Here is a 21191-nt window from a genome sequence, read left to right as displayed (position 1 = left end):
AAACAAGCAGAAGAAAGATGAGCAGAAGAGAGTTAACAGGGAATGTGACTCATCTTTTCTGCTAAATCTTTTAGCTAAGACATAAACAAAAAAAAAAGTGTAATTTTGAATTGTAATGTCACATGGGCATCATTAGCAATCAACTTGCATGAAAATTTGTACATTAAACAGAATCAAAAAACAATTAAAAGCTGCCAGATACATTTTACAATGGCACACGTCTGGTGGACTGAGTTACCAACTTATCCACTGCAAGAAAGTTTCCAGTTAGCAAAGGCATTTGGGATATATCCTTAGCATATGATGCTCTTTTCTGAGTATCAACAGTCCTGAATTAATTTCTATGGAGTTGCCTTAAACTTTCTTGATAATTTTAACTAGAAACTGAAAAGGCTGAGAGTTCAGACTACATGATGTAAACCATAGGCATAATCTAGCAGGAACATACCCTACTAGGAACAGCAGCATAGGCTGGAGAAAAAGTGGTATAAAGCAGTAATTCTGTATTTTGACTACACTTGACAAGCATGCTAGAAAGCTAATAGGGAGGAAAAGTAATACTGGCCAAGTAACTGCTACTCCTCCCTTACTTTTAAAAATAAATGAGAACTGGTAGTTGCAAGACTGTAGACTGACAAATGGATGATACAGTACAATGGAAGCCTCCAGCATTGAAAACCGAAGAACCTGAGTAAATAGTTAACAGTCTTTACAACCAGCAGAAATATACTAGGAAGTCACATTACTACTATCTTTCTGCAAGATGTAAGGCAGCATGAAACATGTGAAATTACCTTGTCCATACTTTTCAAACATAAGTGTAATCCTAGGTAGGCTGAAACACATTCATTTGTGTTTTGCCAGTATCCTTGCTTCCGCCAGCTGCACTGTTTGTTGGGGGCTTTCTCTAAAATAGGAGGTTGATAGGTAGGTATGGTTTACTGGAATACACACCAATACATAACATTTACACAGAAACAGAAAGTCTACTGAAGAAAGAAACACAAAAGGATGGGAAAAAACCATAGATTGAATTGTCAATACACCATTAGTTCATGAACTTTTCTTGTACCCCAGCTGTCATTTTGTATACTTTCTGGACATGCTTATTCTAATTTATACCTGTTGACTAATGTAAACATGAGAAACAAGGAATGCACATGCTAGAACATGACTGCACATCTGTGTAGCACTCGGAGCAATTCTGAAGATTGGATCCTGTATATAAAGTATACATTAATCAGTTCTCAAGGAAATGGCTTCATTTCCCAGTTCTATTTTGGAGGTTAAACAGAAGGAGAAGGAAATGTTTCCTTTTGAAAGAGCACATATGGTTCATACTAAGTGCTAATTTCTATGAAACAATGGCTTTGATTTCATATCTCTCCCATCCACTTCACAAAAAGATATTAAGTTGGACTGAAAGAAGAGAAAGTGGAATTAAAGCTCTTGGTAGGAGTGAATGAGTGTTTGTAGTCCCTTTGCCTCCCCTTTTCTCACCACACACCCACCTAATGATTAAAACTGAGTTTAAGCAACTGCTACTGAACTATACCGAACTAGACGATTAAACAGAACAAAACCAAGTTCAAGTGATTACCAGCCAGATGTGAACACCAAGGAAGGGAGTATTACATTGTGACTGCAAACAAATAAAGGAATGTTAGTGGCTTTTTCAGACACCCTACAATCATGAAGCCATTCTCCCTTGTTCAGTAATTTCAAAGGCATCATAACCTTCATAAAAGGTTGGCATGCACACACACACAAAACCCATTCTGTACTGGTGTAGAGTTCAAAAGAGCAATATCATTACATGCTTTATCAAATCTATACTTAACTTCTCATGGTACAGTACATGTAAATTCCGCAAACTGAATCTATTTGTGTAAACTGGAAAAAATAGAGGAAGAGATAGCACTCAGCCTGAGGGAAACCCTCATTATCACAGTTGTACTGATAGTGTTGGTAACATCAGGAAGAGACTTTCTCCTGTTCACAAGGTGATAACTTCGAGGACCTTGATTAATGTGCATTACTCAGGCAGATGAATTCAAACCTACCCAGCAACTTCTGTGATCTGGATGAGTCTGATAAGTAGCTGGAAGGCATGAAAATTCCAGTCTGAACTCATTAATGCATACTAGAAAAAAAACTTTTTAACAGTAAAATCTAAAACACACATATACCACAGGTGAGCTTATCTCCTAAATGGTTCCAAGGGAGGCAGTGGACTCAGTCTTTCAGACACTCTGATGGCAAAAGAGGATAGTTGCAGTACAGTGTCTACTTTTCATATCAATGCCCCCAATCTCCTGAGTCAAATATGGGGACTTTAAGACAACCACAGAAACAGTAGTTATTTTACGCCATGATGGCAAGGATATTATACTAGTTTTAATGAGTACATTTGGCATGAATATCCTGTGGTATAGAACTATCCATGCACGAGGGATGAAAATAAATAAAAAAAATTAAACAAACCAACAAACAAAAACTTGAAAGAATCTTTTTCATATCTACCACTTCTCTTAGTAATTGGTTTATACAAAGTGAAAGACTTTGGAGTTTGTGAGCATCCTAAACAACTACATTGAAGACAGTTATACTTTCATCCCAAGAACAAGCTCTACTTCAGAGTGTATGTGTAACACGTGCACTTGTTTTATTCAAAGAAACCTATGGAGGGCCTAGAGGGACATTTCTAGGGCCTGCTCCAGACCAAGATCAGGCTCAGCTGTAGAATAGAGATGTTTTTAGTTCTTACTACTTTTAAGCTCCAGAAAACTTTGTCTCCTAATAGGGCTTCCTGCTGTTTCATAATTAACTGAAACTATTCTGGACACAGCTCAAATAATAAACACTGAGAGAGTCAAAATACATGTAGAGGTTTTCCTTGATGAGTCTGCCTTATAAATGTGAATCTGGAATTTGCACAGCATATTTAATACTGGAGAAGCTTAAATATATAAATTTATTTAAATTTCTAATTATTTACCATGTTTCTCACACTCGAGTATCTCAACTCTGATAATCTGACAGGGTGGGTTTTTTGTTGTGGTTTTTTTGTTTGGTGTTTGTGTATATGGATTTTTTTAAAAACTTATGTCTACTTATTAGGAAAAGACTCAGATCACTAGAGGAGTTTCTTCTGTGTACCTGGCAAGTTAATAAACAGAGAGTGCAATTACAGCAACAAGCATCATACCAGAAAAGACCTAGACAAAAAATAGTAAGCAACTCTGAAAAAAAAAAACCCTACCTGTCCCTCTGGTGCCACTGAAAGCATCAGCTTCTCACATCTAAAAACCTCAGGAAAAAAGTGACTGATAAAAGACAAGCTGTCCGAAATATCACAAGGATGATGGAAAGCCACTCAGTTAAGAGACAAACTGTTTTTCATCCATGTTGACCAACCAAACGCTTTGAAAATCAACTAAGACAAAACTGAAGAGATCTAAAACATACCCTTGGAGGTCTGTAGAGGGGCTCTGTTGAGCACTCCTACCCCTGTAGTAGCAGAACAGACCCTGTGAAAATGCCATGAGCCTTAAAAGAATTTGCATCAGGTAGCAACAAAATAATTTTGAGGGACTTCCTGGAGAGTGAAAAGCTCAGAAAAATTGGCTTATGAAAAATAGGTTATAGATGCTGTAATATTCCCTCTTTATCAGCTCTCTGTGGATTCCCAACATGTATTGAGTAATTAATTTAGGCATCCAGAATATCTGAAAGGGATCAGGAAAAAAATACAATTGCAAACAAATGTCCATATACACGCATACATGGAGTTTAAAATGTTATTCACAACCTTACATAATGTGACAGGTGTCCTGGAAGGACACTATCATTAATACAGACCTTAAATGATAAGATTCCAGCCAATTTCCACAGTATTTTAAACAATTTTGACTCAAGCAAAACCTACACTTAGTTCAGAATATCAGTAACTGCCACGCAGCTTTTACTTAAAAGAAAATTACAGACAACAAGCATTCCATTCATATGTGAGCAGTACAGCAAGACATAGAATCTCTGGGTTTTTTTAAAACTGCCCTGTACAAAATTGTATTAAATTACTATATGTGCAACAGCAAGGGATAAGAAATAGAGAAGAGCTATTTCCACTGGAGCACCAAAGGACAGAAACGTGTACAGATGAAAATGATAGGTTTCTCTGGCTTGACTATTATGATTCTAGAGTGCAAACAGAAGAATAAATGTATTGTCATTTACACAAGCCTGGCAACAGAGTCAGAAGACAGAAAAGTATTAGCATATACAGCAAATAGCTTCTACAGAAAAGCATTTTCACAGTACTGCAAAGGTATCTCCTGCCACTGAATATACTGTAATAATTTGAAAATAATGAAGTTATGATCTTTTGTATAAGATTTCCAGTAATTACTTTACAATAATACACTGTTCCTAGTAAAGACGTCCACATAGACAATAAGGGGAGGGCTTTTGCAGGGGGAGGAGTGGCAGTAGGTGGTGCATGTTTAATTTCATTGCTCATTTAATTTGCCAAAATTATTATCTATTGTTCCAGTTTAAGGTGTAAAAGAAGTAAACGTATCTCAAAGCAAAACCTCTCTCTCTGTATCTACCAAATATTATCATTCGATATTGAGAAATGTAAATTACTCTTTCCTTTCTCAATACTACAATAAAAAAAATCTTATGCATAGGGAAGCAAATGGACCTTTACATTAAAAAGATATACAGATACACTTTTAAACCTTAACCTTTGTTGAAGAAATCCTCTATGATTTTATGTTCAACTGATCAAGAGAAGACACGTCAGAAGCAGAGTATTACAGCTTGGATTTAGTGGGTTTAGGGGCAGGACTATCAATTGAGCAAAACTTCAATTACAGACTAATTTAATGTATACCCAAGTACATTATTGCAATTCAATAAACATCTCTTCAGAATTAAACAACTCCAATTTGCTTTCATTTCAGCCTGTGTGCATGCATTACAAATTTGCTATTATCCACACTAAAATTAGTCAGACTGTTTGGAAGCATTCATCCATGCAATCCCAGTGTGTCACTGTGCTGTATCAAACTAACCTCAAATGAACCACTTAACCTTACCTGCTTACTAAACAGGAGCAAGGAGCAGAGGAGTGTACCTTCCCATAACAATATTACTCTCCTAAAATTTCTTCTAGCTAGGGGTCTGCCTGAGTAATCCAGCAATGAATCCATCAACATCTCTCCCCAGTGGACATCCATCCATTCATGTTTATAACTAATTCTTCTATTTTTTCCCTTCTTATATCAATGAATATGAAAGTGTCAGGCACCTATTCAACTTAGCATATTTTGATATTTGGTTGCTCCAGAAGATTGCCTTCCCTCTATTTAGCTACGATACAATATTAGATAACGCTACTCTTGGCAACTCAATTCCTTTTTAATCATGAATTAATTCCTCCAGATTTGAACAAAACACAAGATCACCGAGTGGGAATTAAAAGCACTTGGCATCTAACAGGACCACTCTCTTCCTGATCTGTGTCGTCTGAATATCTGCACCACGCAACACTGTATTTAAGGCATTGTAAATGCATCAGTATACTGATCATCAAATGACAGAGTAAGTTGGCAGAAAGTAATACAGTGGACAAAAGTGATCTCGTTTCTACAGCAGCTCTCCATTTTCACAGAAGAGTGAAACATTTAGATCAACAAAATTATAGTCTGTGAGCAGACCCATACTTCAAATTCCTCCCATCTCACATCACCCCCACCCCAAACACAGAATGTCTCAGAAGCGACTTAGCCACATTCTGATCTCTCCACCTATGAGTCAGTGAGCATCCCTGTGGTGCAGGTCAGAGTAAGTTTTAAAAAGAAAGAAAGAAAAAAAAAAAAAAGCAGCAGCACAGTAAATAGCACTTTACTGCATGCTTCATGAAGGCAAGATTAAGACACATCTTGCATGTGTCAGGCACAGCATCAGCTCTTCAATCACAGTAAATAACAGGGCTAAAACCCTAGCATCCTTCAAGAACTACTGATGCTTCTACTGTGTACTTCAGGACATGAGCAGCATCACTCCCATCATTTACTCCCAGCAGCCTCGAACAGACTCTTCCGACATGCAATGCTCCATCACAAGATTATTTATGCCTGATAAAATATTGTAAAGAAAGGCAGATGAAGCTGACTGACAGCCAGACTGTTTAGCTGACTACAGTAAAAGTATCCATAGCTACCATGCATTACTACAAAAGCTTATAGAGGGCTGTATCCAAAGTTTCCATTCAAATAATTGTTTTAAGAAAGTTATTGAAATTCATATCACTTTTACCCTTTTTTCTTACTTAAATTTAATATGAATGAAAGAAGAAGGTCCAATAGGATGTCAAGTTTTATACATAGTTGCTATCTGGGAGGAAATAATCAACTTGCATAAACTTACTGTTTTAATGCAACGTACCTTTCACTATTAATTCTGCATAATTCGAAACTCCAGATCCACCATCTGAACGAATGACACATCGGTACTTGCTGATACTGCGTTGAGAGGTGTCAGCTACACTGACAGTAGCAGAAAAACGTCTATGGTTGACCACTCGAGTGACCATTAATGCTGTGTCCCTTCCATTCCACTGCTGTAAAGGCAGACAAAAATAATGGAAGTTATGAAGAGAGACACAAATATGCATTCATGTGTAATTCATTCTTTGTCATGCTTCTTAACATTGCTCAGACCTTTGTGTTCACATTACGAGGCTAGATTTTATAAAAGCACAATTTTTCAAGAGAAGACTGCTAGCCATACACTCGAAAAATTTACAGGATTGTATGAACTAGGGCTTAAGCCATACCCTTGAAAAATTTACAGGATTGTATGAACTAGGGCTTAAATAGTCTTACACATATATGTAAGTTTTCACTTCTATTTAATTTTTGAAACATATTTGGGCATTTGATGTGTTATATTTACTCAAAAGGCTAGAGAGTGACAGCTCAGACTATGCAATTCTACACAGTATATTTAGAGGCCTGGGTAGTATATGAAAATATGACAACTGAATGGTTTGTGTACACCTGGGAAAATGCTACAAATGAACAGATTTTATAAACTTGGCATTTTCAGATGTAAAACTTTGATTCTGGACCAATTTAAATAAATTGGTCGCATGAGGAGACATCCTTATATGTCCAACATTCCTCAATAAACCTCTCTACCAATGCCAGACTACATTTTCCCAACTGGAAGAGGAACAGATGAAGAATTAGTTAGAAATAGCAGTTCTCCACAGCATGAACACCTGAACTTGCTCACTTGGTCTAGTTTATTAGGAGTTTCAAAGGAAAACACACTGCTGGTTTGCCAATTTCCAGTAATCAGTTTTGGGGTGTGTTTCCAAGGCTATTTTCATTAAATGTTTCAATTTTAGAGAATGGAAACCACATTTCCACTAGCAACAATAACGATTTCCTCCCAAAGCCTTGCTTCTTACAGGAAAGGGCTCATACTGCTTCAGGTCAGAAGTGTTTTCACACACATCTAGTCATAACCATAGAAAGATTTCACTGCAAGAACTCAAAGAAGATAAAGAATAAGCCAAAAATATATCTCAGTAGATGCTAAAAGTACACTATAGGTTAATAAATTTCAGATAAAAATGTAATTTTTAGAACAGCTGTGATGAGACTACAGTTGAAGCAACTGTCAAGTCATTTTTACATAATGCCGACTACATTTCTCACCCACTCAAGCCTTTTTCCGAGTTCTAATTTTCATTTTTATGATTAGGTAAACCGATTCCTCCCCTAGTATTTAAACTAGATTTGAAATTGTTATTTTTAAAGTTTATTAAAATGTCTGAAGTAATTAAAAAAGTTTGAGTAAATCTGTTAATTATTTGACTACAAATGTCATAGCAACCATGACAAAGGCCATTCTTGTCTGCCTCAGATGTTACAAATATGGGGTGGTCAGGCCCTCAGTCACATCAGTCCAAGCTGAGAATAAAAACTGGTGACTGGCTTAAGCATTATGAAAGTTTATGTTGGCCCTATGTATGCACACAGCACATATAGCAAGAGAATCCTCTTGAGTTGTTTGGGATATTAGGTGCTTAATGGCACAGAAGTTTAGAAGAAGCAAAGAACTCAAGTATTTTAAAAGCTTCTAGGTCTTTATGTATAGTGCATGGTAATGGTGGGAGTCCACATATCAGAGCACTTCAAAGGGGAGAAGAAATAATACTGTCCTTCACTGGGAAACATGCACTCCACATCTTCAGTTCCATTTCTAACTCTAGAACTGAAAATGAGTTCTTAAGTTTGCTACTACACCCACCTGAATAGCACAACCCAGTCTTTTAGGTCCAACCAGTAGAGTGAAAATATAGACACTAAGAGAGGGAATGTTTTGGTCTTTTAGTGAGTGACTAAAAGGAACAATCTACTGTCAGTGCAGCCAAGGGCAACTGGGAGGAAGAAAAACAGTGGGTACAACTGGTTTTGCCCATTTTCACCATCCAGGTAGTAATCTCAGACTTCATGTTTTCTTCTTACCATATTGTCACTGGCTCTGGGCTGAGGACATTTTTAGAGGGCAAGAGGAAAGAAGATTGCATAATAAAGCAGAAGTGAAGAACTATTCCACTTGTTCTGTCTCTTATGCTTTATGACTGAGTGCTTATGGGTACATAGGCATTTGTTTGAAACCAAAATTTTGCTGTAACTGGCTGGTTTTTCCATCTTCTGTATCACGATTCTGTACTTTGTCACCTTAAACTCTCACCTAGAAATAATTTAAAGCAGTTCTCAAAGGATCTGGATGAAAAGATTTTGCCCCACCACCCAGTCTTTCTCTATCTACTTATTTTACTTGAAAAAATAAACAAATCAAACCCAAACAAAACCAACCACCAAAAAAAAGCACATTACTTTACCTGGAGCCAGAGTTTGTCATGCTGCGACCACTTCCCCCCAGCAATGCACTGGAATGTCGCATTCTGTCCCACATTAACCTCCACGTTCTGAAGTCGTAGGAAATGAGGTGCTTTTCCTAACAAAAGATGCAAAGTATTGCAAGGGTAGAGCAAGGCAGTAATTGGCTGTGCTACACCAACACAGATATAAACACTCAGCAAAGCATTAGGGCCTATCCTTGATAAAGTGATTTTGCAAAATAAACCTGTCCTTCAGTATTTAACTATTCACTGCAGAGTGAGGTCGATGATGGATCTGACAGAGCATGGCCTAACGGATCATATAGAACTCTGGCACATCTAAAAACTTAAGTCAAATTACAACACAAGTTCATGGTCATCAGCACAATTTCTTGCTGCTTGCTATAAAGAGTAATTGAGTAATTTCTTTTCTTCAGAAAACTGTGTTTCTAAAAAGGTCAAAAAAAAATCAAATGCTTCTGAGCTTGTCAAGCACGACTGACCCCAAACAAATTTTCACAAGGGTCTTTTTTTCCTGTTTATTATATTGACTATCAAATACATCCCAGACCTTTAGAATAATAATGTGTCATTAATATCAAACCAGATATTAAATGAAACATTCATATAACTGACAGTATTGTGTCACTGTACTAGTTTAAGATCACCAATATCAGTGTTTCGCTGATACTAAATTCTGTATTAATTCAATAGTAATCCACTGATATTAAAATGCAGACATCACATTTGTTCACAAAGGAACTAGATCAGAGGATTATCTTTTTGACTAAATACCAGATTCATTTACCTCTGTAAGTGAACTTACAAGAAAATAAAAAAGATTACAGTAGTGAACTGACACTTTTAAATGAACTTAATTCTTGCTGGGCTTCAGAAGAAAGCTTGTGCACCAACTTTGAAAACTTTTAGTAGGACACACTGAACAGCCTTCTGAGAGTCTAAAGATCAGAGTTTTTCAACTTCATCTTTACATTTTCTACTGTGATTAGACACCGATGAAATACACAGTTTCAAAGGACATACCAACCCATCTTTTTCTGTTGGAATCAAATAGCTTCAAAAGGATGTGGGCATCCGTGTATGTGCATGCATGAAACTTGCCATATAAGTATTTGTCTACTATAGACACCTGAACAGAGAACACCTGCCTATGCACTCTGCATAATGTTTTTATCTAGCTTCTGTGTCCCGTTCACCACACACTCAGTTTGCTGACAGCTCCTGAAAGATAGTGAGTCTGTACCATCGTGCTTTCTGGGGGATCAGTAATTTGTGTCAAAGTTTACTGGAAAACTACCTTTGGGTGACAGTCAGAATACACTACATTATATTTGCAGGCTAATACTAGTAATTTCTTCTGCAGTCTAAGGTGGGCAGATATAAGCCAGCTCCAAATATGAAGCTGCGTAGCCTGGGTGAGTGCAGTCACACCAACCCCAAACTCCTAGTCCTCAGGTCTGCCCAGCTTCCAGATCATAGGGCTGTCCTATGATTGCAAGTGCTCATGCACACATAGTCAACAAGCTTTTAGTGTAATGCAAATTGATACTCCAGTGCATTCCTTCACAGGACCACCTCCCCCATACCCCCCCAAAAAAGGCAACACCAAGATATTTCTTTCTCTCCATTACTGTGTCATTAGGGACATTTCACTGCAGTTTTGCTGATACTTAGGTTTGTCTGCTATACTGTCATCTATGAAGGTAAAGCAGATATGAAGAAGTAACACCAACAATTTCGGTAACCTCCAGGGTCATCAGGAGCTTCACGATCCCTGTGTTTTGAGTTATAACAACTGTAAAACAAATATGAGGAGCAAAGCCTGTACAAGTCAATGGCACAGACTCTGGTGACATTTACCCTGGTGGCTGTCACTGCTGAACAACAAAAGCAACACTGGGAATCAGACGGGAGAAGCATTTACAAAGACTGCAGAGAACTTGCAGATTGTAGTGAGTTCTGTACGCTGCAGGTTGCAAACTGATTCAAAATGGAGTAGTTCACTGTTTGAATCATTTTGGTTTTGAGTGACGACAAATGCACTTAAATCAGTTTAAATACTTGATTAAATAGGGGTATAACACAGCATCCTGTCCATTGGCTTTTTTTTAAAATCCCATAACTTTCTTGTCTACGTTTTGCTTAGTAGCTTTGTTCAGTGGTCTCTCCCAGTAAAGCTATCAGTCATAACCCAACATGCTGTGGAATGCACACAGGCCATTTGGGAGATTTGTTTAGATGCTGCCAGTTATCAGCAACATCTGGTTAATACAGATTGTAAGTATTTCTTAATGAAGTAAATGCACCCAAAGGCCTGAGCAATGAGCACATGGTAAATACAAATATAATTCAGTTAAACAGCAATTAACCATACTGCAGATATCAGAAATGTCCTGTTAAACTTGAGCAGAACCATGTCTGTCACTTTGAATGGCAGCTGTTCTTTGAAATTCCTATTGCAAAAAAATCAGCTGATTTCACTACTCCATCAATATGATCCATGATTTTTTTTTTTTTGTGAGCAGCTGTCACTGACTTACTAAAACTATGAACGAGTGAGAGAGGCTGTAAAAAAAATCTTTAGAAGAAACTGTATGCTACATACACAATATAGACAAGACACACAAAGGCCTCAAGCCACTCTGTAGGTGCATAGAGAAAGCAAACAAGTTCAGACTCAAAGGCTGAGGCTCAAGGATTCTTTAAATAGAAAAAAAAATAACCTAAGCTTATTATTATGGCTGTGATAAAAGAAATGCGGTACTAATATTTTTGAACAGTGTAATGAACCTGCATTACTTTCTACTCCTGTGCAAGTGTATTGTCTGAATGAAACTTATTTTTAATATCTTCAGGGGGATGCTGAGTGGGTTTAACATTTGTTGAGACACACACACCTTTGGGATATGTCCTTTACCAAGGAAATACTGAAACAATTTGTTTGTTTCTTCTTAAGTTAACCACACAGGATATTATCAGAAGCTTTTTAGATTGTTTTCTACAGCAATACAATTCAGAAATAATAAAGCAATCAGTTTTATGTTCTCATAACAAGAGAGGAAGGGAGAATTCCACAGATGTCCTGGCACTAGCTATAGTCTGAGAGCAGTTTTGCTTTTTGCACAACTTGCAAAGTTATGTAATTATGCAGGGCTGATTGTCTTTAGGTGTCTCAGAGGCATAGAAGATGACATTTTAGTGCTGACCAAAATGGGTAAATCACTCCTTTAGACTGTAAAGCCTGGTATGTAACGCACTGATATAGTTAGAAAAACAAAGAGTGCTCACTGCATGGATGGGCGAGAACTCTGACTTCATCCACAGCTATGTACCCTGGATGTCCTTTCAAAGAGACAGATTCAAATATCACCTGAAACACAAAATAAGAAAAAGTTTTCTTAAAAAGAATAGCTACACTAGTCATTTGGTCAGTCACAATATTCTGCTCTTATTCCAATGTCCGAGACATTCAAGGCATTTCATCGTTATTAATGAAGGGATACCAAGGTATGTACATGCATACCAAAGACTGAAAAACTGTTTGATATGGAAAACAAAAAATTAGAGCAACATTCATTAGGATAAGAGACAACTATGTGCTTCTTTCATTCCGAAGAGCAAAAAATACCCTGTGTATATACACACCTATATTCACTTTAAGCACCACTCCAAGAACATTAAGTAGATAATCATTTGACATCTTGTTGTTAGTATGCCTCAGAAAGTTGGAGAATCCTGTACATGAGATAAAATTCTCTTACTGAATCAATAACCCTGCATGGATTCATCTGAAGAAAACCTTGATTTGGTATGGATGCCATTGCAGTATTAGAAAGCAAATTACAAGCAACGGATAACCCTGGATTCTAGTTACTGTACTGAAATAAGATTCTCCCAGATATAATAAAGTTGTTTCTGCCTTTCCCTGGATTGAACTAACATGGTCTGAGAATGAATATTTTTAAAAACCACATGTTGTATTTCTCCATATTAATGGTACACTAACTAGACCTTCTATTTTATTTATGTAGCTAGATAATGAAAGCGTTCCAATAATTTGGGCCTGCATAGACAGATATTCAATTACAGATGAACAAAAATCTCATTCTTCCCTATGGCTTTGTGATGTTACCTGGAAAACCGCCCTGATTTGAAGTATGCTGTTACTAAAAATATACAGGCTATATGAAAATAGGCAGTGCAGAAAAAAACCCTAAAAAACTGATAAAGCAATTGTTAAAACTAAGTTAACTACTGCCAAATAAGCTAACTAAAAATTCAGGAGAAAATAGTATTAAATATGGTGCAGTTTTGCCAACAATTAAAGGATAGTACAACATTAGTTGTAGACTGTGACCTCATTGCAGTCTACACCTTCCTCAAAGTGGGCAGCGGAGGGGGAGGTGCTGATCTCTCTCTGGTGACCAGCGAGAGGACACAAGGAAATGGAATGAAGCTGCATCAGGGGAAGTTCAGATTGGACATTAGGAAAAGGTTCTTCACTGGGAGGGTGGTCAGTCATTGGAACAGGCTCCCCAGGGAAGTGGTCATGGCACCAAGGCTGTCACAATTCAGGGAGCATCCAGACGATGCTCTCAGTCATATGGTTGAGTTTTAGGAAGTCCTGCAAGGAGCAGGGAGTTGGACTTGATGATCCTTATGGGTCCCTTCCAACTTGAGATATTCTATGATTCTATGTGGAACAGGAAGTTTAGAAATGTTAAACTGCAATAGAAAAAAGAAAAATGCAGACTGATTATTTAACATCTTTGTAATGCTACCTGTCAAGTTAGTGATTCTCTTTCCAAAGGAATAAAGTGCTAACCTTTACTATTTAAAAAAAAAAAAAAAAAAAAAAAAAAAAGGGTGGAGATGTAATGGATGCTGTCCCTCTGCATTTGAAAGGGCTGTCCCCAGTTTCATTCCCTCTTACTAAAGTAATGTTCACACTGTACTAAATTGCTCATTTTTGCATGAGTATACAATAATGTTTTCAAGGACCAAGTTAATTAACATGTTCAGCTGGCACAGTTATTACTATCAAAGCAGTATGCTAGTGCAGATACTTGTTTCGTAGGAGAAAGTATTTCAGTAATTTGTAACCTCTAAAATTCATTACTAGAACACAAAGTTAACTACTTAAAGCCAGTTTTTAGCACTTATTTTCAAGCTGAATAAAAGCTGGTATTCCCAGTCTGTCACTGTTTAGCCTCTTCTTCATGTCCTTCATCAGAAGATACAATACAGTAAAAGATTCAACTGTCCAAGTGCTGATCACCACATGCCCTGGCTATGAAAGTAGACTAACATATCCTTTGTAAGTACAGAATTGCTGTTAATCATTTTGCTTTGCAATTGGCCTTCCAGAACATAGTTTCTACTTATGTTTCCATGACTTCCTAGGATCTGCTCCCCCAATTCAAAACACATCCAAATGTGAGATCTTCTGAAATAGATCCATTAGAAAAAAGACTTGATAAAAACAGATAAAACACAAAAATTAAAAGGCAAGGATATAAACTATGAAAAACTCAAGTGCTAACAATATGCAGAAACGAAGGTCTACTCCAGAGGAGGGTGGACAAAAAATAGGCTGTCCAAGGAGCAACAGGAGGAAGCAAGACTCTGGAAGATAAAATAATCTAAAAACATCAACAAGTATTTTGGTTATCAAGGTTCTTGATAAGCTTTTTAGGGACTGTATAAAATAAGAGTATTCCTTAGTATGGTAAATTATAATTATTTTAGAAATGAAACATCATTCATGATAAAAATTACACTAATAATTACAGGTTATGTAAGGAACTACTACAACTCCTTTCAGACTTGAATTAAAGTGCAACATTACAGGTACAAAATCTTGTTTTAGTTTTGCATTTGTGGAAAGCTATAAGCCACAGTGAACTAATTCTCAATTTCCTGCAAGCCAAGAACTGGGATAGAATAGTTCTCCAAGGCATTGGCATTAGCTATTAGTGTGTGGCAAAAGTAAGCACTGATACATAGAGAATTGTCTTCTGTTAATTACCAACATCTACAGAGTCTTTAATATAGCAAAATATAACTTAAGCCAGTAAGAACCCAGTCAATTCCTAAAAAAACCCATGCACACTGGTGCAGAATCCACTGAAAAGAGTGGAGGAATCCTCAATTCACACAAAATTGTTTTGACAGACTATTTTATTATCTGTTCCAATTTACGCACAATATTAGTGTTGTTTCCCAGTTCAAACTTCCATATTGTTGTCTTTTTCTGTATTTCACAGTATCTCACCCCTATCAAAGCAAGAAGTACAGAAGCACCCAGATTTTCCTGAAAACAGGGAATTGAGACTCAACATGAGGAAAAGGGAGGAATAAATCCTTATGGGGCCCAGTTCTGCAACTTTCACACTGAATATCCCTCTCATGTCCTTTTAACTTCAGTTGGAAATTTAGTATAATGATTGAGACATAGGCATTTAATAATGCTTTACATTTAAGGAACTTCTCAGAAATTAATATAGATGACAAAATGCAAAGCTTTACTCTTAAAAAACATTCTTAAATGCTCCCGAGAACTGCAAATACTAAGTCATTTCACGTCTCCTTACCAATAAGCAAACCTACATTTCACTGCTGCTATATACCAACAATGTCTGTGTTAGCAACGTAGCCTAGCTCATCTGTTGTGGTACAACAGTTTTCTTCAGGCATGGATCAATAACGTTCCTTGCTATACATCAAAAAACCTCTTCTTGGCAGACTCTAGTGCTGCCCTTGGTGCATTCTGGGACTAAGTTCATCCTTATGGCAAGCAGTAATTCAAGATTACATGTATTACCTTTCTCCAAGAACTATTAGAGCTTTTTTCTCACTACACTAAAAACATTTGCAGGCTGGGAATCCAAGTACGAGTAACTCTAGGGTAGACATTATAAATCTCCACCATCCCCATGTTTATATCTCTGCAGAGTGCTTTTGGATCCAGATGACTCATATGACCCTTGCCAGAACTGACAGAACTGCCAGACATAAAGCACGACCTCTGGCAATTGGCTTGGTTACTAGTTTTCCACAAGTCACATCTCCAAAGCTCAAAGTACTTGTCAAAGCCTCAGACCCAGGGCAGATAGTTTCAGATTTTTTGCCTGACTGAATTTTTGATGCACATTGCAATTCAAAATGGTGTGGATTCTGTGCATTAAGAGAATAATCTACATTTTGCCCAACACAGATGTCATTATTTAGGAAAAACGCTTGTTTTCCAGTGTTATCTGGTGCTTTTGAAATACAGAACATGCTTTCATGCCTCTTGCATACAAAGAATTCTCCAGGCATGCAATTTTGATTTAAAGCTGACAAATAACACTCTGATGGCACATCCTAGATTGCGAGTGTGAAGTGAGACACTCCCTAGGCAACACTACACCCAAGCTTTTGTCATCCTGCTACCTCGGGACTCCTTTAGCCAGAAGTGTTACTTTAGGCTGCAAAATAATAATAATTTTGATTAAGTCCTTCATTGTGTTTTGCTCTTCACTTTTGCAAGCTTAAAGTTTTCTTTTTTTTCTTTTTTTCTTTAAAACCTTGATTAAATGTAGAAACTCACAGGATTGCAGACCATCAACAGAAGATGGTTTATAAAATCAGGGACTGATGATAGATCAGTCTATTAGATCCCCCGTAACAGTGGGACAGATCTCAGTTTTTAAAAGCCACACTTAAGGAATAAGAATACAAATATAGGCAGAAGGAAACATCACCCCCATTCATCAAAAAGTAAAAAAAGAAAACCCTTGCATTTTCTAGGAAGGAACTACTCCTAGACAGTTACTGCTGGGTTCCAATCTGTTCAATTTTGCACTGCACTGGAAAGTTCTTGTTTAATTTAAAGGATTTTTTTCACAGGAAAAGCAAACATAACCTGCAAAAGGACTTGCAAAAGAAGTAAGGCTCAGGAAGTCTACTATTGGTATATCTAAGAGTAGGATCTCTCTTAGTGTGAGATCAGACCGTCTCTTCCCGGTTTTTAAAGCACTGATTATCTGGGTGAAAGATCATTTCTGTTATCTCTGTGGAACACCTAGTATGAAGAAAATTCTGGTTCATGACCAGGTTCATGTTAATATGAATGGAGTATAAGCACTTTAATATGACTTCAGAACAAGTGACAAGTTGTGCACAGCCCTTAAAACACCACTTTCCACACATTTGCATCTCTTTATCCCTTCCTCTCACCCTGCATAGCATGCTCTACGTATTCTGCTGATATCCCCAACTCTTCTTCAGAGGCAGAACATTAAAGCATTCTAACTTCAGCTCGGATTTTATAGACCTCCTACCCAGTTATTAGAAGCAAAAAAAAAAAGAAAGAAAAAAAAAAAAGGCAAGATTTTCTACCTGCTATTTTCTATCCACAGACTATTTGCTGCCTTTTCATAGTTTATTCTATCATAATTCCTATCTCACTCATATCTTTTATTAGCATATGAACATCAGCTTTTCCTACAAGGTTTAGGGTGCAATTACCTCCCAGGATTTTTTTTTTTTTTTTGCCTTGAATGTAAAACAAGACAAAAACACACCTTTAACACCTATCAAGAAGTATGCAAGTCCATTGTGTGCAATCTTATCTAATTAAAACTAAAACAATGACTGCAAAGTTGCCACATGAAGTTTGAAGTGGACAACTAACAAGCAGCTGTAAAATTAATATAACCAAAAAACAATGTACCCATTACATTCCCCAATTTTGTGCTTGTTTTAAAAATATAAATCTCCTAACAGAACAAGTAAAACTATCTTACAAGCAGTGCTAAAAAGAGGAGGAATGGAAGATCTGATGAAGAGTATACTCATGCTGATAACATGGTACAAGATTTTATTAGTAGCTTACGTACTTGCACCCATCATACAGGCGCAGGAAAAGTCCTGTTACAAAGCTGAGTGAACAAATGTTCCTTCTTATGGAATGAAGTAAAGGCCAAAAATAGTTCAGATAAATTTATGCAAAGATACAGTTACACATCTAGACACTCAGTTGTATTTACATTTACAAAGTGCCATGGAAAGTGTCAATACAAGTCTGTTTATGTGCCAATTTCATGATAAACAAGTGGGTCTTAACTTGCCAATAATTTGACTCCCAGCAGTCTATCCATCCCTCTGTGACTTGACAACAACTGAAGAAAAAGGATGAAGCACAAAGAAATATGTCAAGATACCTGTATAAACCTTTTTCTATAAAAACTTCTATATGTAAATCCATTCTGATAGGAGGAAGTTGGGGGAGATTTAATTTTCGGAATACCCATTGCTAACTTAGCTCATACATAGCCAAAAGTTCAAAGGACACAGAAAGAAAAATATACAAACTCATACCTGATAAAAATGTGGCCAGAATGTACTGATGGCAAGTTCTGCTTTCACCCAACCTTCTGTAACAACCCCCGAGACATTCCATATAGGATTGCCCTGTGGTCCTCCATTCACCTTCACGTAGACATTCAGAGAGCCAGGACTTGAACGGTCTCTGCTGGATAAGTAATAGTGGAAGTCGATGCAATGTGTGTCATTTTCCTTCAGTGTAGGCAACAGCAGGTGAGCTTTCTGCCCAGACGCCCGCCCAGAGCTGTTCACCATCATGAAGGAGCCTACAGAGGAAAGCAAAAAGAGAAGAAAGAGGGGTTTTGCTTGGCTTTTTCAGTAAAAGCAGTTCCATTAGAAAAGTCAGGGATTCCCTTAGAAGCCAGAAAACAAAACATTCATCTGAAGAACTCAAACTAGCTATTTTATGATAGTTGTTAGGTAACAGAGAGAAAGGATATTAAAATTGCAAGGTATATGCACAAATAGATTCAGGGCCAACTAGAACCACTTTAATTAGATAACTTAGAAATCAAAATAAAAATACTATTTTACTTTTATTATTTTATAGCCTTGTGATAAAACTGTCACTCTAAACAAAAGCATATTCACACTTCCAGCAGCAATGAGGCTTTCCTACGGCATCCAGTCCCCCAAAGGCACATTCAATACAAAACCAACAATGGACCTAATTCTCAGCTGATGTTTGCCTACATGGTCCCTACCCACTTTGTGCCAATCTATTCCTGTGACCCCTGCATCTTGGCACTGTAAAGTTTTGAAGGTTGTAATGTGTTAAGGAAAACCCAGTTTTCAGAGCCCAAATGAATTAGGCTTGTTAGCATAAAACCAACATCTCAACTAGAAATAATGCAAGAAGGACAATTATTCTTGTAGGAGGGAAAGACAGAGTCAATTTAGGGAGGGAAATATTTACTAAGATAATTTATGAGTTTTTTAACCTGGAAGCTTGCATCATATTAACCGTGGCACTTGATGCTGAATTCACATTTTGATTCATCAAGCAGTTATTTTACAGCACATTGTGTCTCGACTCATCTCTTCACAGATGCATCAAGGTGACAAATGTTAGCAATAAGGAAAAACATTATGAGAGTTATTTGATTCAATTCTCTTTAAAGGATGTCCTTTATGTGTGTACAGACACTCACACTCAGAAAAAACTGAGAAAATACCAAGACTGGGGGGTGGGGTGGAAATCTGTGCGTCAGCAGCCAGGCATGATAATTTTTAATCAAATGCAGCCCTCTTGACACTCTCAGTTCTGATGCTGCTGCCAAGGCATGCTACAAATGTATTTCTCTGCTGGCCTCTTACAGTTCACAGAAGATTGAGTTTGAAAAGCCCTGCCTCACTTCTAACCTATTGACTTTCCCTATTCCATGCTGTAGCAGTGTGACACTCAGATGAGCCAGATAACATTTTGATCAATTCTATGCAGTGAACAGCCATATATTCTAAATTTGTATCAACAGATACCAGCAACTTTCTGCCACAAAAATATTTTTTTTCCCTGTGTTTATATAATATATATGCATTTTGTAAAGGATTGAAAAGCACGGATGCAGAAGGAAGTCAATCTTTCAAAAAGAAACCCAACAACAACAACAAAAAACAACACACAGTCTAGAGACCTCGGAAAATTCAAGCACAATGCAAGCACAGCTGGGAAAGAAGCTGTACTAGGTAATATGAAAATTTATAGGCAAGATGCTCTCTGGCAATCCTATCTTTCATTTTGATATATTGAAAATCAAAATGGCTCCAAATCAAGAAACTCCCAATTCACAGCCAGGACTTCGAGAAACATGAGAGCTGAATCCAAACTTTTCAATTTCTCTCTAATAATCAAAGTCCATAAGGTGGGATCCTGACAAATGTTCACTGTTGACCTAATTCTGCTCTCAGTCAACCACAAAATACCCTTCTTCAGCAAGTATTGTATACATACTATTCTTAAAAATCCACCCAAATAAACTAAAGTTTCGCAAAACTGAGATTTGGATTCTGTTTCTGTGACCTAAGATAATTTATTATCAGAAAGCACAATTGCTAAGAGGCTTGAAGAGGCAGCGCAGCCTGATAGGTAAGGCAGCAGGCTGGAAACCTGACAGCCTCATTTCTAAGACTAATTATGACACTCACTTTCATGATCTCTGTCAGTATACATAGTCTGCCTTATCTTCCCTTAGAAATAAAGCAAGAATAGTCATAAGAACCACTCTTCTACTGAGAATCTGGGAGGAAGGCCACTCTAAAACTGCTGAGTAACAGTAGTATAGTGTAGAGGAGTATAGCAGCTGCTGTGAAATGCACTACCTGCAGCATTATAATGCCATTTTGAGCAACAGTATGAAATACAAGATGACAAGTTCTACATTTGCCAGATCTCATACTTGAGGATGATAGTATGGTCAATTAAAACACTCAGTGAAGAAAAGCAGAGCTCTTGTGCATTCACAAGGTTTTTGACCAAGTGGCTGATACACTGGGTAGGAACCCAGGAAAACTAATTTTTGCACCATCATTGATTGGATCATAGGGGATATCATTTCACTTTTGGGCATCTTTCTCAAAAATTTTTATTTTTTTTTTTAATTTTGATAATACATGGATTCCTACCCTAATGAACTACTCTGAAGCTGTAGAGTGTCTAACACAATACAGTCTTGAACTGCACTGGGGTAGGTAAGTGTCTCAATGATAGAAAAAGTTAGGGAGTATTTCACTTTGACAGATTCGTGTATAAAAATAACAAGCTCTCCAGTGGGAGAAAAAATATCATGTTTTTACAAAGTTCAAAGCAATAATGAGAATTTTATTTTTTGCCACCCACAAAAAAAATGAATCACAAGGTATTTGTGGTATGACAATG

General features: G+C 37.1%; 1 protein-coding gene across 2 annotated transcripts in view; it reads right to left on the bottom strand.

The window, feature by feature from the left end:
* PTPRT (protein tyrosine phosphatase receptor type T) overlaps window positions 1-21191 on the bottom strand; it is a 485911-nt gene that overhangs the window by 271408 nt on the left and 193312 nt on the right. For both annotated transcript variants that reach the window (XM_049816979.1, XM_049816980.1), the window contains exons 3-6: window positions 18311-18582; window positions 12236-12317; window positions 8927-9042; window positions 6454-6628 (exon numbers count right to left, since the gene is read on the bottom strand). In XM_049816979.1, coding sequence (XP_049672936.1) covers window positions 6454-6628; window positions 8927-9042; window positions 12236-12317; window positions 18311-18582 — 645 coding nt within the window. The remainder of the gene's footprint in view (window positions 1-6453; window positions 6629-8926; window positions 9043-12235; window positions 12318-18310; window positions 18583-21191) is intronic.

The sequence above is a fragment of the Accipiter gentilis genome, chromosome 14, assembly GCF_929443795.1.
Source record: "Accipiter gentilis chromosome 14, bAccGen1.1, whole genome shotgun sequence".
Lineage (NCBI taxonomy): Eukaryota > Metazoa > Chordata > Aves > Accipitriformes > Accipitridae > Astur > Astur gentilis.
This window is presented reverse-complemented; position numbering and strand designations above follow the sequence as displayed.